General features: G+C 37.5%; 1 protein-coding gene across 1 annotated transcript; it reads left to right on the top strand.

Moving 5' to 3' along the window:
• Positions 1-926: 926 nt before the first annotated feature.
• LOC131599131 (probable E3 ubiquitin-protein ligase RHY1A) lies at positions 927-2,146 on the top strand. The gene is made up of 3 exons (XM_058871597.1): positions 927-1,330; positions 1,444-1,538; positions 1,723-2,146. Exons 1-3 carry the CDS (start codon positions 1,187-1,189, stop codon positions 2,006-2,008), a joined length of 525 nt encoding a protein of 174 aa, XP_058727580.1. The 5' UTR covers positions 927-1,186; the 3' UTR covers positions 2,009-2,146.
• The last annotated feature ends 17,885 nt before the right edge of the window (positions 2,147-20,031 follow it).

Raw genomic sequence — 20,031 nt, 5'->3', positions numbered from 1 at the left:
AAGCGTATCGAGAAACAAGTGCTGAGAATATACGTACGAACTACCAATTTTTGTTAATCAAATTAAATTACCTTTTACCAGTTTATGTTTATCTTCAATAGAGTCTTTTATCTTTCTTTATCCCTTTCGAGTCAAAAACCTTAATCATTCCTGCATTTTGTTTTTTCCTTCCAACTTATTTTCTTTTAACTTACAAATTAAAACACAAAACCAAACCAAGAATGAATACAATCAAAATATCAAAATCTCGAAACTTAGATCATGCCCTAGGATCAATCTAGTCGATCCTGCAAACAACCAAGATATTTATTATTTTGGAGAACTAGAGTTTGTTTACTAATTTTCACGATAAACAATATCATTTATATAAGGGTCTTGCTAAGCAGTACCCTTAGGGCACTCTTTAAGCATACTAAATAAAGAATTTTTTTTTTATAAAAGTTAACATTGCATTTATCAATACAATTTTAATGCATTAAATACACGAATTTTAATAAAAGCTTACCATTTTAATCACATAAAAAGTGCCTTAAGGGCACCGGTTGTTATTCTTGTTATTCACTCTTACCTTTTTCAAGTCGGGTAATTTATGGAGCTCTTTTTTATTTTCCATGACTGTATAACAATCCACAGAGTGAACAATCATCCACATTGTTATCGATCCTCTAAATTAATTATAGTGTCGTCCGAAATAACATAGGAATTTCCTTCAGAAAATTCAAACCTCAAAGTACTTGCATTACCGTATCACTTCTAATCATTCAAAATAGCAAATGAAAATGTGGGTGGATTGGTGGAATAAATGTAATAAAATAGCAAATGTGATGTAGAATTAGTAGTGTATTGATAATAAAATAAACAATACAAAATATGTAAAACATTGAAAAGGAAAATTTAATTGGACTTGAAAATGGGAGAAAATCTTCCAAATCCAAGGTCCAGTCAATTAAAGCAATAACTCCCTTTTCGGGTTTGGAAATGATCAACACAATCTACTTTACTATAATAAATCCCACCTAAACAATCCTATCATTTCATTTTTTTTATCTCTAAAAATCAGAACAAAGCACTAAATCACACCTAATCATTCACCTGTACTCACCAAAAGATTATCAAAAACAAACAAACAAACAAAGCAAAAAATACAACATTCCGTGCTTTGTTCGAACACAAAAAAGGACCAAACATGGCAGGAATGCTCCCTGGTGTTGAATCTGCTAGAAGGAGACGTGTCCATAAGGCTGGAGTTGAACCTTCTAATAACAGACGCTCTTCTTTCTGTTTGTATTCCAGTAATTCTGAATCTCGTCTTTCCTCATCTTCTTCAATGGTTTGTTTTCTTCGTTAATTATTTGCCTTGTTATCAATTATCGATTTTAATGGGTATGTCTTAATTTTATTTTTGGATTTTAATTTATCAAGCAATAAAACATGTTATACCAGACACAGCAAGATGAGAATCTGGTAGGAGCAGCAAGAGAAGCTAAACAAAGATTGGATGACAAATTCAGATCCCAAACGGTATCAGAAAACACAAGGTATTACAAAAAATAATAATATATATTTTTTTTTATGTGATGTCAAGAACTCAGATCTGATATTTTAATTTAATTTTTTTTTATCAAATTTATTTTTTAAATATATAGTTATTTGAATGATTCTAAATTCAATAGATGATGTTTTGTCTATTTTATCCTTATGAAAGTTGTTATGAATTATTAGGAAGAAGAACATAAAGTGTGTGGAGGGCAGAAAAGAAAGCATAGAGGAGTTACAAATTGAGGTGTATGGTTCAAAGAAAAGTGGGCCAAGGAAATTCAGTTGGAGCAAATTGAGCTGGAAAGCTTCAGAACAAGAGGATTGTGCTGTCTGTTTGGAATCATTTAAGATGGGAGAGAAATTGATTCCTCTACCTTGTGCTCACAAGTTTCATTCTACATGTTTGAAACCTTGGTTGGAAAATAACTCACACTGTCCATGTTGCAGAACTGCCATTCTTTCTTTCTGAATTTTTTACTTTTCTTCAAATGTCTAAATTTGTATTAGGAGACTTGGTTTGATGGATTTCAATAATTTTGACTTTGAATTGCGTTTTCGTAAATTAGTAATGTATGAATTTGATAAAAAATTATTTTTCAATTTTTGACAGGATGGTCTCAAATAATTTATATGTTATCATTTAGTTGTATGTTTGATTTGGAGTGGAGGATAGGACAAAAAACAGGATGGCACAAATTCTTGATAACCACTCTTTTTCTTATGAAAAGTTTGATAAATAATATACAACACAAATAAATTAATATGAAATTTACTATGATATAATAATATAAGTTTCACCGCAACCGTCTCTTTTAGAGCCTCAAAGATGAAGAAAAAAAAATCCCACGAGAACGATGATGTGTCTCCCCGAATGAGCAATCCTTGCATGAACACGGTCCTAAATCCATATTCTTAGGCACAACCAGTAAGAAAGAGTTTTTTTTAAATTTATTTTAATTTTAATTTTGTTTTTAATTGGATTCATGGGTTGGTTGAGATTATCAAGGAGAGAGAAAAATCAATATTTATTTTTTTAATTAATTAAAATTCTGTGATTGGTTGTATGTAAAATAATTTCTTAGGTATGTATCCACCTAAAAATTTTCCCTCCCCGAAGACACTTCAAGAAGCCCCACTTAAAATATCATACTATTTGTAACTAATATATAATTTTAAATTTTACGTTAGTTTATTTTTTAATTCATATAATATATTTTATAAAAAAATTGAATCTATACGTAATATTTGTAATAGAGATTTTAAATGATTATTTTAAATTTTTAAATTTGGTGAGCATGAATCTCATGAGTATATGTTAAATATTGTCAAATTAATAATTTTATCATAGATGGTTAGTTTATTAATTTTTTGTTGTTATATTTGAATTTTTCACTATTGTTCTGTGTCGGCCAAAGGTCCAATAACTCGAGGCCCATTATTTAGTCTTCTCCGCCAGACCTAATATATAAATACCTTCGTAAAGAGTTTTCAGGTACACAATCTCTAATCTCCTTTTTCACTACCTACTATCTTGAACTCTAATCTGACTTGATTTGGGCGTTGAAGTGCTAACCATGGAGATACCCCCTTTAGGTCCAATGTATCGAGAGATAGCAAACACCAATTAAAGGCATCGCACCAAGACCAATACCTCTGGTGCAAGAAGCTCCGCTCCACCATAGTTTCCGCAATCATCACCATTTTTTGTTCCGAAACAGAATTGTTGCGCCTTTTATGGAAATCGACTTCTAACTCCTATGATATCCACGATTCCATATTCGATCCCATATCTGAGCTCTGAAGATGTCTCTGGAGAATAAATCAATGTTTCAAGACATCGAATTCTCATATCAACGCCGTTTGGATCCACCGAACTCCAATCTGACATCGAACAGGTGGTTGTAACGACTCTAAGCCATTACAGAACGACACCAACAGACGCCTCAGAATGAGCTCTAGTATAGGGACATCTTGGAGGACTGAAGGCATCGTCTTATATGTTATCCCACCGGCAAGGACTATAACTCTCTCAACAACTTGGCCTCTAACTCGCCGTTAGGGTCACATCGGATCTTAAAATTGATGCCTAAGAAGGTCGGGCATCGACCCCTTCGATTACCGATCAAGCGAAGATACCAACAATTTCTACCAAGGTCGGGGTGGAAAATAATCACAATCTTCCATTATTTTGATACGTTTGACACATGCATTTGAAGGATAGAAAAACACTTAGAAAGGGGGGGTTTGAATAAGTGTAGTTTAAAAACTTGGACGATAAAAATAAATTGCACAGTTATTTTTATCCTGGTTCGTTGTTAACTAAACTACTCCAGTCCACCCCCACGGAGTGATTTACCTCACCTGAGGATTTAATCCACTAATCGCAACAGATTACAATGGTTTTCCACTTATTCCGCGACTAAGTCTTCTAGAGTATCCTGATCACAACCTGATCACTCCAGGAACAAATGCTTAGACACAAGCTAAGACTTTCTTAGAGTATCCTGACCACCACGTGATCACTCTAATTACAACTGCTTAGACACAAGCTAAGACTTCCTAGACTATCTTGATCAACACTTGATCACTCTAGTTACTTACAAATTAATGTAATCAATTCTAAGAGTATTACAAATGCTTCTGAAAAGCTATAATCACAACAGTGATATTTCTCTTAACGTTTAAGCTTAATCTCACTAATATATTACAACAGCAAAGTAGTGAGCTTTGATGAAGATGAAGTTTCTGAGCTTTGAATTTGAACAGCGTTTTAGCAAGTTAATTGTTAGCAAATCGTCGACCTTGCTTCTCATCAGAACTTCATATTTATAGGCGTTTGAGAAGATGACCGTTGGGCGCATTTAATGCTTTGCGTATTCCGTACAACATTGCATTTAATGTTTCACGCTTTTGTCAACTACCTCGAGCCTTGTTCACGCTGTGTCTACTGACGTTGCCTTTAATAGCTTCCAACGTTCCTTTTGTCAGTCAGCGTAGCCTGCCACTTCTACTTTCTTCTGATCTGATGTTTGTGAATATAATATTTAAATATCATCAGAGTCAAACAGCTTGGTGCATAGCATCTTCTTGTCTTTTGACCTTGAAGTGCTTCTGAGCGTGATACCATGAGAACTTCAGTGCTTCTGCTTCTGATCTCAAGTTCTTCTGATGCTTCCATAGACCCATGTTCTAATTCTGCCTTGACCATCTTCTGATGTCTTGCCAGACCATGTTCTGATGTTGCATGGTGAACCTTCCGAGACAAAGCTTCTGAGCGCTGATTTGTGCATACTCTTTATATATTTCCTGAAATGGAAATTGCAATGTATTAGAGTACCACATTATCTCACACAAAATTCATATCCTTGTTATCATCAAAACTAAGAATATTGATCAGAACAAATCTTGTTCTAACAATCCCCCCCCTTTTTGATGATGACAAAAACATATATAAATGATATGAATTTGCGATCAGAAAGAGCAGACGGCTAAAAACAAATTACACAGCTATAGCATAAGCATGTGAATGTGTCTCCCCCTGAGATTAACAATCTCCCCCTGAGATGAATAATCTCCCCCTGAAATAAATACTCGAAGAACTTTAATAATAAAAGACTTCCCTGATTATTTCGGTAGAGAAGATCACATAAGCTTCTGTCTTTTGATAATTCATAGCTTCTGACTTCTGCTTCCATTGGACAGCTTCAGAACTTGAATTTCTTTAGATCCCTAGAACACTCACAGCTTCTGATTCCTGCTTCCATTTAGGACAGCTTCAGAACTTGAATTTCTTTGATCTTCAGAACATTCACAACTTCTGATTCCTGCTTCCATTTAGGACAACATCAGAACTTGAATTTCTTTGATCTTCAGAATATTCACAGCTTCTGATTCATGCTTCCATTTAGGACAACTTCAGAACTTGAGTTTTTTGGATCTTTAGAACATTCACAGCTTCTGATTTCTGCTTCCCTCGGATAGCTTCAGAGCTTTGAATTTCTTCTTACATCACTTCATGCTAGATTGTATCAGAACATTGTTGAATGTACCAGAGCATTATTAGAGCATCTCTACATCCTGAAATGTTACAGACCAAAACTAAACGACAAAAGTTAGCATGAATGAGTTAGAACATAAAATGTGTATCAGAACACAATATGTATCAAAGCCATATAAGCCATATAGAATATATCAGATCCAATAGACAATGTATCAGAGCAAATAGACATTGATTTGGATCATATTCTATTATCAGAATTTCTGATCATTCTTCCTTCTTGCTTCTGATTCTGAAGCTTCCTAGCAGTCAGCTTGCTTCAAGAATCCAAGAGCTATTTCTGATCATTCTTCCTTCTTGCTTCTGATTCTGAAGCTTCCTAGCACTCAACTTGCTTCAAGAATCCAAGAGCTATTTCTGATCATTTTGTTGCTTCTTATGTTGATCTTGAATCTTTGATTCCTGCAACAACACAACTTAAAAACATAGAACTTTGCAAGTTCTGTTAGTAAATGTGGAGCCTTTTTACTCGGTAACTGATAATATTAATCAGATCATTTATCATATATTTTCTCCCCCTTTTTGTCATAACATCAAAAAGAATATAAAAGATTCAGATGTAAAGAAGAAGACAAAGGAATGAAACAGAATAAACTTTTCATTGATTAAGCACACAGAATTACAAAAGGTGAATGCAGAAAAGCAGATGCAACAAGGAAAGAAAACTACAAAGACTTAAAGCCTAAGACTCTATCCTACGCAAAGACTGCGCAAACAACTCAAGAACCCTCTGGTCTTCAGTTTGTTCAGCCATGAAAGCTTGAAAACTCTTCATGCCTGTCCAGATTAGAACCTCCACTGTAGGAGAGATCTAAGAGACCAAAGAGGAAGTGAGGGACAATTCATAGACAGGGAGCTAATGTTGCAAACGGGCTCCAGTGACTCAAGAAGGTCTTCTTCCTTTGGATAAATGTTGATAACAGCATTGAAGAAGAGATCTGTCTTGAAAGAAACTTGGAGAGCCATCCCAAGATATGCTTCACATCCTGTAACTGATTAACCCTTCCATCCGTTCTCATTGAGTTGAAAGGATTCATGATGAACGCTAGGTTGAAGATGAATGAACTAGGGTTTATGCCAAAGAAAAGCTTTGTTGGACAAGAGAGAAAAAGAAAGAGAAAGAGAGCCAAGACTTATTGAAAAAATGCAACGAAATGAAGGAATAAATAGAGGGAAAAAGAAGAGGGAAACGTTCGAGGAATATAAAAAAGAAAAGAAGGACAATAAAAGAAATGATGAATGGCATTTAATGTAACATGACGTGAGGAGAGATAATAATGACAAAGGACGAGATTTGCACAGTTACCTAAGTAGACGTCCCCTCAACTGTACGCACGCTTGTCCAGAAATAGTGAACACGTGTTTACCATCTGGATAGCCAGTTACAGCTGTTTTGCTTTTAAAGAGATTCTGAATCAACTTAGACAATGAAACGTTAGTAATAACTGAATCACAATTTCTAATTGATTTCAATCAGAACTTCTAAAAAAAATCCAATTTCATTTCAGAATATACTCATACATAAGATCTTCTCATCTTCTCATTCTGGGCATAAATCCATACTGATATTCTTCAGAATGAACTTAAACCTATCTTCAGCAAGGGGTTTTGTAAAGATATCAGCCCATTGATGGTCTGTATCCACAAAGTTTAAAGATATAACACCCTTCTGAACATAGTCCCTTATGAAATGATGTTTAATCTCAATATGTTTAGCTTTTGAATGTAAAATAGGATTCTTAGATAAACATATAGCAGAAGTATTATCACAGAAAATAGGAATGTTACTCTCATATATCTGATAATCTTCCAGCTGACTTCTCATCCAGAGCATTTGTGTGCTACAACCAGCAGCAGCAACATATTCTGCTTCTGTTGTTGAGAGGGCAATTGTAACTTGCTTCTTGCTGTACCATGAGATCAGATGACTTCCAAGAAATTGATAACTTCCAGAAGTACTTTTCCTTTCAATTCTATCTCCAGCATAGTCAGCATCACAGAATCCTACTAAGTTGTAATCTTTGGATCTTCTGTAAACTAAACCAACATTAGTAGTACCTTTCAGATACCTCAGAATTCTCTTAACCGCAGTTAAATGAGATTCTCTCGGATCTGATTGGAATCTAGCACACAAGCAAACACTGAATAGAATGTCAGGTCTAGAAGCAGTTAGGTATAGAAGAGATCCAATCATACCTCTGTACAACTTCTGATCTACCTTCTTACTTACCTCATCCTTACTTAGGACACATATTGGATGCATAGGAGTTTTGGCTTCTTTGCTTTCAGAAAGATTAAACTTCTTCAGAAGTTCTTTCACATACTTCGTTTGATGAACATAAGTTCCATCAGAAGTTTGGTTGATTTGAATTCCAAGAAAATACTTGAGTTCTCCCATCATGCTCATTTCAAATTCAGCCTGCATAGACTCAGCAAACTCCTTTCCGAGTGTAGCATTAGATGTTCCAAAGATAATATCATCAACATATATTTGACATATTAAAATATCCTTTTTAAAGGTTTTACAAAAGAGAGTAGTGTCCACTTTTCCTCTAGTGAAACCATTTTCCAGAAGGAAGGAACTTAAACGTTCATACCAAGCTCTCGGAGCTTGCTTCAATCCGTATAATGATTTCTTTAATTTAAAAACATGATTTGGAGACTTAGAGTCTTCAAAACCAGGAGGTTGATGGACATAAACTTCTTCATCTATATAACCATTTAAGAAGGCACTCTTAACATCCATTTGATAAAGAGTGATGTTGTGTTGAGTGGCAAAAGAAATTAATAGACGAATAGATTATAACCTGGCCACTGGTGCAAAGGTTTCTGTGTAGTCAATCCCTTCTTGTTGACTATAACCTTGAGCAACCAGTCTGACTTTGTTTCTTACCACTTCTCCCTTCTCGCTTAGCTTGTTTCTGAACACCCACTTAGTGCCAATGATGTTAAATCCTTTTGGTCTAGGAACCAAGTCCCATACGTCATTCCTTGTAAACTGATTTAGTTCTTCTTGCATGGCAATTATCCAGTCAGGATCTTCTAGAGCTTGATCAACAGAAGTTGGCTCGATCAAAGAAACAAGACCTAATTGACATTCTGCATTGTTCTTAAGGAATGCCCTTGTTCTGAATGAGCTGAAGCAAGTCTAGGTGATCTTCTGACTGTTGGCTCTTCAGAAATCCTGAGATTCTCTAAAGATGCAGCAACTTGATCTTCTGATCCATTGCTTCTGAGACTTCCAGCTTCTGCAGCATTGCTTCTTGGTTCTGCTCCTTATGATATATCAATATCAAAATCTGCAAAATTCTCAAACTGCTTTGGTTTTTCAAGACCAAGCTTATCATCAAACCTGATATTGATTGATTCTTCTACAACCAATGTTTCAGTGTTGTATACTCTGTAGCCTTTAGAGCGTTCAGAATATCCAAGAAGGAAACACTTTTGTGCTTTAGAATCAAACTTACCAAGATGATCTTTAGTGTTCAGAATAAAACATACACATCCAAAAGGATGGAAATATCAAATGTTGGGCTTTCTGTTCTTCCACAATTCATAAGGAGTCTTATTTAGAATAGGTCTGATAGAGATTCTATTCTGAATATAACATGCAGTGTTTATTGCTTCTGCCCAGAAATGCTTAGCCATATTGGTTTCATTGATCATGGTTCTGGCCATTTCTTGTAGAGTCCTATTCTTTCGCTCTACAACTCCATTTTGCTGTGGAGTTCTGGGGCAAGAGAAATCATGGGCAATACCATTTTCTTTGAAGAACTCCTCAAAGAATCTGTTCTCAAATTCGCCACCATGATCACTTCTGACCTTTATGATTTTACACTCTTTCTCAGATTGAATCTGAGTGCAGAATTCAAAGAACACTGAATGGGACTCATCCTTGTGTTTCAAGAACTTTACCCATGTCCAGCGGCTATAATCATCAACGATGACTAATCCATATTTCTTCCCTCTGACAGATGCTGTTTTGACTGGGCCAAACAGATCAATGTGTAAGAGTTCTAACGGCCTAGAGGAAGAAACAACATTCTTAGACTTGAATGCAGGTCTGGAGAACTTGCCCTTCTTACATGCTTCACAAAGAGCATTTGATTTGTATTTCAGATTAGGGAGTGTAACACCCCTCTAATAACCCGCGGCAAATAACAGTTATTAAATCAGAGTAACATGTAGAGAGGCATCACAGTTTCATAAAGTGAAGAAAACACACGTCGGTACATATCATGCATTCACTGAAAACAACTGAAAATATAACTCAATAACTAAAATCATGTTTTACACAGCGGAATTAAAAACACAGAGTCAACATTCATCATTAATGTATCTGACTCAATCAACAAAACCAATTAGAGTTATAACCAACTCAAAACAAACGTGTTCCCAGTGTTACATTTTACCAGAGCATGACACCGACACTATAACTAAAAACCTACTTATGAGCTAATCCTCACCAAGTCGCGCCGCTATCCTCAATCTGAAAATGACAACAAGTAAGGGTGAGTCTCATCACAGTTAACCAATGTTATCACATCATAAATAATAACATATCATAGTTATAACATTCACCCAATCGTTTCATATTCAGACAAATCACCATTCATATATCCACAGACAACAAACAATCAACACATAACATATATAATCATGCTATAAACAAATCATGCACACGTATGAAACTGACACTATGCATGTGGTACCAATCATCACCAGTGGAATCATCCACCGACCGATCTATCATCATCCAGATACGGCCCTGCCAGCACAAATTCTACACAATGGGAATTCTGCCCCTCGCTGAATGCTCTCATCATATAGGATTCAGCCCATGTTTATGAATGCATGCAACATATATATAACATACTTTCATCATTACCATTCTATGAGTAGCATCATCTATACTCATTTCATCATCATCATCATCAATACTAAGCATGTTCATATATACATCACATCATTCAATACAATCAATCATCAGTAAACCACAAAATCACCTCACAAGGTTTACACAGTCTAAAACAGCATACAACAGGCCTATAAATCGAAAGTTACACCTCATCGAACTTTCCAGAAAAATCACAAAACAGAAATTTCCCGTACAGGAAGCCATACGCGTATCATAGGGTCCATACGCTCCCATACGTGTATCCCCTTTTCTCATACGCGTATCATACGCATTTCAACAGAATCATATTTTGCCTATAAGCCACCTCATACGCGTATCAGTATAGCCATACGCGTATCACCAGAATCATTTCCCTCTTTCAAAATTCCCATACGCGTATGAGCATCCTCATACGCTCTCATACGCAAAACACCAGTACGTGGTATTGGGACAGGGCAACTGCGTATCATACGCGTATAGCCCATTGGGAGTGTCCCCCATACGCGTATTGACCTCATTCCATACGCGTATGGCACTGTTTCATACGCGAAACACCAGAAAATGCCCAGAACCTGCAGAATTCGTAACAGTCCAAAACCCATTCGTTTTTACTCATACCAGTCCACGATTTTGAGTCTAGAAACCAGAAAAATCACATCTAAACAGCATACGAATTCGTTCATAACCATAGTATATGATCCCTTAATCAATTTCATTCATCATACCCTAAGTCTATCAGTTATTAGGGATTATCAGTCCAAATTGAATGATGAACACAGATGAAAATTTCAGAATATAGAAACTATTATCCAAACAATACTCCTAATCAACATCACTATCCATAACACGATAATAGGGATTAAATGGAGAGTCCCCCTTACCTTAGACAAGAGTTCTTGATCCTTGGTCTCTCCCTCTACAATTCTCCTTCACGTTCTTCGTGTTCTCAACCCTTTGTTCTTTCACGTTCTTTCTTCCTTTCCCAAATCCCAAATGCTTTATGAAAATAATAATAATTTAGTAAAAGGATTATAAAATCATCCTCCTTCTTTTACTATTTACTCATATGGCCCAAATGCCATAAACCATTATTTATTCATTATTTTCACAAAATCCCCAATAATTCTAATTATTAATTCAATATTCCAATTAAATTAATATTAAAATTATACGGGTGTTACAACTCTCCCCCACTAAAAGAGTTTTCGTCCTCGAAAACATACATTAGGTAAAGAGCTCTGGATAAGAATCCTTCATCTGACTCTCTAGCTCCCAGGTAACGTTTCCCTCAGCAGGTCTTCCCCAAGCCACTCTGACCAAAGCTATTTCCTTGCCACGCAATTGCTTCAGCCTTCGATCCTCAATCCTCACAGGTAAAGTCTCAACCGTCAAGTTATCTTTCACCTGTATATCATCTACTTGGATCACATGGGACGGATCTAAAATGTATTTCCTCAACTGAGACACATGAAATACATCATGTAAATTTGCAAGCATTGGCGGTAAAGCGATACGATAAGCCACTTCTCCCACTCTTTCAGAAATTTGGAATGGTCCTTAAAACGCGGAGTCAACTTCTTCGACTTCAATGCCCGACCAATCCCTGTCATAGGAGTAACTCTCATGAACACGTGATCTCCCTCTTGAAACTCAAGTGTTTTCCTCCTCTTGTCATGATAACTCTTCTGTCGACTCTGAGAAGCTTTCATCTTCTCTTGAATCATTCTAATCTTCTCTGTAGTTTGTTGTACAATTTCTGGACCAATCACAACACTCTCGCCAGATTCGTACCAACACAACGGCGTCCTACATCTCCTACCATACAAAGCCTCAAACGTAGCCATACCGATACTCGAATGAAAACTGTTGTTGTAGGTAAACTCAATCAAAGGCAGATAACTATCCCAAGTACCTCCTTTTTCTAACACACAAGCACGTAACAAATCCTCTAACGACTGAATCGTCCTCTCAGTCTGTCCATCAGTCTGCGGATGATAAGCAGAACTCAATCTCAGCTTAGTACCCAAAGCTTTCTGCAAACCTTCCCAGAATTTAGATGTAAACCTCGAATCTCTATCTGACACGATACTCGAAGGGATACCATGTAGGCTAACTATTTTCTCAATATACAACTGAGCTAGCTTCTCCATCGGATAATCCATTCTCACCGGTATAAAATGTGCAGACTTCGTCAACCTGTCTACCACAACCCAGATAGCTTCACAATTTCTGACAGTTCTCGGCAAACCCGAAACAAAATCCATTGATATGCTATCCCACTTCCACTCAGGAATAAACATCGGTTGCAGAAACCCAGATGGTTTCTGATGCTCAATCTTTGACTTCTGGCAAGTCAAACAAGAATACACAAATTCAGCAATTTCCCTCATCATTCCCGGCCACCAAAACAACTTTTTCAAATCATGATACATCTTAGTAGCACCAGGGTGAATACTTAACCCACTACGGTGTCCTTCTTCAAAAATACGCTTTCGGAGTTCATCAACGTCAGGAACACAAACTCTGTCACCAAACTTCAGTATACCATTCTCATCCACTCTGAATTCACCACCCTTGCCTTGATTAACCAAAGTCAACTTATCAATCAATTCAACATCAGCTTTCTGACCTTCTCTGATTTCTTCAAGAATACCACTAGTCAGCTTCAGCATACCCAATTTAACACTAGTAGGTGTACTTTCACACACTAAACTCAAGTCTCTGAATTGTTCAATCAAATCCAATTCCTTCACCATTAACATAGACATATGCAAAGTCTTCCTACTCAATGCATCAGCCACGACGTTTGCCTTACCCGGATGGTAATTCAGACCAAAATCATAATCCTTCAGAAATTCTAACCACCTTCTCTGCCTCATATTCAGCTCTTTCTGATCAAAGAGATACTTCAAGCTCTTATGATTACTGAACACCTCAAATCTCGAACCATACAAATAGTGTCGCCACAACTTCAAAACAAAAACCACAGCTGCCAACTCCAAATCATGAGTCGGATAATTCCTTTCATGCACTTTGAGTTGTCTCGACGCATAAGCGACCACTTGTTGATTCTGCATCAATACACCACCTAGACCCATCAGCGATGCGTCACAATAAACTACAAATGATTATGTTGGATTTGGCAAAATCAAAATAGGAGCACTAGTCAATCTCCTCTTAAGCTCTTGGAATCCTTCTTCACACTTTGCATCCCAAATAAAGGCTTGTCCCTTCCTGGTTAACTTAGTTAACGGCAATGCTAACTTTGAAAATCCCTCAATGAACTTTCTGTAGTAACCTGCAAGACCAAGAAAACTACGAATCTCTAACACTGACTTCGGAGCTTCCCACTGAGACACAGCTTCTATCTTTGTAGGATCCACAGCAATACCATCCTTAGAAATCACATGTCCAAGAAAACTGACTTCTTCTAACCAAAATTCACACTTCGACAGTTTGGCAAAAAGTCGCTTCTCTTTCAACAATTCTAACACAGTTCTGAGATGCTCTGCATGTTCCTCCTCATTCTTAGAATATATCAGGATATCATCTATAAACACCACCACGAACTTATCGAGATAAGGATGAAAGATCCTGTTCATATATTCCATAAAAACACCAGGTGCATTAGTAACCCCAAACGGCATTACAGAATACTCATAATGTCCATACCTCGTTCTAAAAGCAGTCTTCTGAATATCGTCATCTTTCACACGTATCTGATGATACCCAGACCTCAGATCAATCTTACTAAATACACGTGCTCCAACCAACTGATCCATCAAATCATCAATCCTCGGTAATGGATACCGATTCTTGATAGTAACCTTGTTCAATTGTCTGTAGTCTACACACAACCTCATTGAACCCTCTTTCTTCTTCACCAGTAACACAGGCGCACCCCACGGCGAAACACTAGGACGAATAAATTTCTTCTCAAGCAATTCCTCTAACTGCTTCTTCAGTTCAGCCAATTCAGACGGCGACATACGGTACGGTGCCATCGACACTGGACTAGTTCCCGGAACCAATTCAATAGAAAACTCCACTTCTCTTTCCGGTGGTAATTCATTCACATCTTCTAGAAAGACTTCTGGAAACTCACACACCACAGGAAATTCGCCACTCGCCACTTTCTCCTTCACATTCATAAATGCAAACAACATAAACACTGTTGCACCATCTCCGATAGCCTCATTCACCTGTCTAGCTGTCATCTCCAGATTATCATTACTAACCTCTTCAGGAAAAATTACCGTCTTCGTAAAACAGTTGATATGAACACGGTTGAACTCCAACCAGTTCATTCCCAGGATTACATCGAGTTGTTTCAACGGAAGGCGCACTAAGTCCATCCCGAATTCTCTACCAAAAATGTCAACCGGACAATTCAAGCATGCAGACGAAGTAGTTACTGAACCCGACGCAGGAGTGTCAATAACCATACTTCCGTTTATATCAGATATCTCAAGATTCAACCTCATAGCACAATCCAAAGAAATAAAAGAATGAGTTGCTCCAGTATCAATAATTGCAACTAAAGGTGTGCCATGAATGAAACACGTACCTTTAATCAACCTGTCCTCTGGAGTAGTCTCTGATCCTGTCAAAGCAAAAACCTTTCCTCCCGGTTGGTTCTTCTTCGGCTTAGGACAATTAGGACTGATGTGGCCTTCTTCTCCACAGTTGTAACAAGTCACAATCCTCTTCTTGCAGTCAGCAGCAATATGACCCACTTGGTCACACCTGTAGCACTTCTTCTGATCAACCTTGCATTCATTCCTACGATGTCCCATCTCACCACAATTGTAACACCTGATACGAGCACTGGAATCTCCCCCACTGGGTTTCTTCCAATGAACAGGTTTACCTCTACCATATGGCTTACCTCTATCCATAGGCTTCTTACCCTTTCTGTCAACCAACTCGCGAGAGTGGGATGACCTCAGCTTGATGTTATCTTCCTCAAAAATCCTGCTACAATCTACCAAATCAACAAACCTTCGGATTCTCTGGTACCTGATACCCTGCTTGATCTCATCACGAAGACCATTCTCAAATTTGACACATTTCGAGAATTCACTGGCTTCGTCATCATTGTAGTGCACATAGTACCTTGCCAGTTCCACAAACTTGGCAGCATACTCCGGTACTGACATATTGCCTTGAACCAGTGCCCGAAATTCAACTTCCTTTCTCCCCCTGACATCTTCAGGAAAATACCTCCTCAGGAATTCCCTCCTGAATACAGTCCAGGTAATTGCTGTACCACCAGCATCCAGCTCAGCTCTGGTCGACATCCACCAGTCATCACCTTCTTCAGATAACATGTGAGTGCCATATCTCACCTTAAGATCCTCAGCACAGTCAATGACTCTGAAAATCCTCTCGATCTCCTTAAGCCATTTCTGAGCACCCTCAGGATTATGCGTGCCCTTGAACAATGGAGGATTGTTCCTCTTGAAACTGTTCAGTTGTCTGTCAGCACCAATCGCAGCTCCATTGGCATTCCCTCCCAGCACACCAGCAATCATGCCCAGAGCCTCAGCAATAGCATCGTCGTTTCTTCCTCCTCTTCCAGCCATTGTTCTGCTTAACACAAACACCCTAATCAGAACAAAAGTATCGACAAATAGCTCGTATTAGTCGCATACACAGAAGGACTGACACTAAGACTCTGGTCACAACGACCGACTATGCTCTGATACCACTATTGTAACACCCCTCTAATAACCCGCGGCAAATAACAGTTATTAAATCAGAGTAACATGTAGAGAGGCATCACAGTTTCATAAAGTGAAGAAAACACACGTCGGTACATATCATGCATTCACTGAAAACAACTGAAAATATAACTCAATACATAAAATCATGTTTTACACAGCGGAATTGAAAACACAGAGTCAACATTCATCATTAATGTATCTGACTCAATCAACAAAACCAATTAGAGTTATAACCAACTCAAAACAAACGTGTTCCCAGTGTTACATTTTACCAGAGCATGACACCGACACTATAACTAAAAACCGACTTATGAGCTAATCCTCACCAAGTCGCGCCATCTGAAAATGACAACAAGTAAGGGCGAGTCTCATCACAGTTAACCAATGTTATCACATCATAAATAATAACATATCATAGTTATATCATTCACCCAATCGTTTCATATTCAGACAAATCACCATTCATATATCCACAGACAACAGACAATCAACACATAACATATATAATCATGCTATAAACAAATCATGCACACGTATGAAACTAACACTATGCATGTGGTACCAATCATCACCAGTGGAATCATCCACCGACCGATCTATCATCATCCAGATACGGCCCTGCCAGCACAAATTCCACACAATGGGAATTCTGCCCATCGCTGAATCCTCTCATCATATAGGATTCAGCCCATGTTTATGAATGCATGCAACATATATATAACATACTTTCATCATTACCATTCTATGAGTAGCATCATCTATACTCATTTCATCATCATCATCATCAATACTAAGCATGTTCATATATACATCACATCATTCAATACAATCAATCATCAGTAAACCACAAAATCACATCACAAGGTTTACACAGTCTAAAACAGCATACAACAGGCCTATAAATCGAAAGTTACACCTCGTCGAACTTTCCAGAAAAATCACAAAACAGAAATTTCCCGTACAGGAAGCCATACGCGTATCATAGGGTCCATACGCTCCCATACGCGTATCCCCTTGTCTCATACGCGTATCATACGCATTTCAACAGAATCATATTTTGCCTATAAGCCACCTCATACGCGTATCAGTATAGCCATACGCGTATCACCAGAATCATTTCCCTCTTTCAAAATTCCCATACGCGTATGAGCATCCTCATACGCTCTCATACGCAAAACACCAGTACGTGGTATTGGGACAGGGCAACTGCGTATCATACGCGTATAGCCCATTGGGAGTGTCCCCCATACGCGTATTGACCTCATTCCATACGCGTATGGCACTGTTTCATACGCGAAACACCAGAAAATGCCCAGAACCTGCAGAATTCGTAACAGTCCAAAACCCATTCGTTTTTACTCATACCAGTCCACGATTTTGAGTCTAGAAACCAGAAAAATCACATCTAAACAGCATACGAATTCGTTCATAACCATAGTATATGATCCCTTAATCAATTTCATTCATCATACCCTAAGTCTATCAGTTATTAGGGATTATCAGTCCAAATTGAATGATGAACACAGATGAAAATTTCAGAATATAGAATCAATTATCCAAACAATACTCCTAATCAACATCACTATCCATAACACGATAATAGGGATTAAATGGAGAGTCTCCCCTTACCTTAGACAAGAGTTCTTGATCCTTGGTCTCTCCCTCTACAGTTCTCCTTCACGTTCTTCGTGTTCTCAACCCTTTGTTCTTTCACGTTCTTTCTTCCTTTCCCAAATCCCAAATGCTTTATGAAAATAATAATAATTTAGTAAAAGGATTATAAAATCACCCTCCTTCTTTTACTATTTACTCATATGGCCCAAATGCCATAAACCATTATTTATTCATTATTTTCACAAAATCCCCAATAATTCTAATTATTAATTCAATATTCCAATTAAATTAATATTAAAATTATACGGGTGTTACAGGGAGTCCTCTGACCAGATTTAGTTTGTTAATTTGAGAAATCTTTCTCAAACTAGTATGTCCTAATCTTCTGTGCCAAACCCATTGCTCTTCAGAAACAGACATAAGACAAGTCACCTTCTGATTCTTAAGATCCTGAAGATCTGTCTTATAAACGTTGTTCTTTCTCTTGCCTGTAAATAGGATTGAGCCATCCTTCTGACTTACAGCCTTGCAAGACTTTTGATTGAAGATTATATCATAACCATTGTCACTTAATTGACTTATGGACAATAAGTTATGCGTTAATCCTTCAACAAGAAGTACATTAGTTATGGAAGGAGAGTTACCAAGACTTATGGTTCCAGAGCCAATGATTTTGCCCTTCTGATTTCCTCCAAACTTGACTTCTCCACCTGGCTTAAGCACCAGGTCTTGGAATGTAGACCTTCTTCCCGTCATGTGTCACGAGCACCCAAAGTCCAGGTACCATGACATTTTGCTTTCTGTCCTCTTTGCCGCCAAGGATATCTGCAACAGAAATTATCTTCTCCTTAGGTACCCACAATTTCTTGGGTCCTTTTTTGTTAGTTCTCCTCAAGTTCTGATTGAACTTGGGTTTAGCAAAATATTTAACAGGAGGAACAGTATGATACTTCTTATTCTGAGTTCCATGATATTTCTTAGGTTGTATGGGATTTCACCCTCATAACCAATGCCAACTCTCTTGTTCCCAGACACAACATATATCATAGAAGCTAGCTGACTTCTGCCAATACTTCTAGATAAGAACTTCCTGAAACTTAAATCATATTCTTTCAGAATATGATTCAGATTGGGAGTGGATTTTTCTGAATCAGAAGGAGATCCAACATTATTGGATAATTTTAAAACTTTTTCTTTTAATTCAGAATTTTCCAACTCAAGCTTCTTAGTTTCAAATTCAAATTGCTTTTTCAGCTTTTTGTATTTGATACTAAGATGAGCTTTTAATTCAAGAAGCTCTGTTAGACTTGAAACTAACTCTTCTCTAGATAGTTCAGAAAATACCTCTTCAGAATCTGATTCTGATCCATCATCTTCTGTCGCCATCAGCGCAAAGTTTGCCTGCTCTCTTTCAGAGTCTGATCCTGATTCTGATTCAGAATCATCCCATGTTGCCATAAGACCTTTCTTCTTATGAAACTTCTTCTTGGGATTCTCCTTCTGAAGCTTCGGACACTTATTGCACTCATAGCAGACAACCTTCTTCTTGTCAGATCTTCTGTCACCCGAAGATTCTCCTCTTTCAAATTTCTTTGAACTTCTGAAGCCTCTGAACTTCCTTTGCTTGCTCTTCCAGAGTTGGTTTACCCTTCTGGAGATCATGGACAGTTCATCTTCTTCTTCAGATTCTGATTCTTCAGGATCTTCTTCTCTAGCCTGAAAAGCGTTAGTGCATTTTTTAACATTAGATTTTAAAGCAATAGACTTACCTTTCTTCTGAGGTTCATTAGCGTCAAGTTCAATCTCATGATTCCTCAGGGCACTGATCAGCTCTTCCAAAGAAACTTCATTCAGATTCTTCGCAATCTTGAATGCAGTCACCATTGGGCCCCATCTTCTGGGAAAACTTCTGATGATCTTCTTTACATGATCAGCCTTGGTGTAGCCTTTGTCGAGAACTCTCAATCCAGCAGTCAGAGTTTGAAATCTTGAAAACATCTTTTCAATGTCTTCATCATCCTCCATCTTGAAGGCTTCATACTTCTGGATTAGAGCAAGAGCTTTAGTCTCTTTGACCTGAGCATTTCCCTCATGGGTCATTTTCAATGACTCATATATATCATAGGCAGTTTCCCTGTTAGATATCTTCTCATATTCAGCATGAGAGATAGCATTCAGCAAAACAGTCCTACATTTAT

The sequence above is a fragment of the Vicia villosa genome, linkage group LG4, assembly GCF_029867415.1.
Source record: "Vicia villosa cultivar HV-30 ecotype Madison, WI linkage group LG4, Vvil1.0, whole genome shotgun sequence".
NCBI classification, from domain to species: domain Eukaryota; kingdom Viridiplantae; phylum Streptophyta; class Magnoliopsida; order Fabales; family Fabaceae; genus Vicia; species Vicia villosa.
Note: the sequence above shows the minus strand (reverse complement) of the source record. Positions and strands in the feature narration are given on the sequence as shown.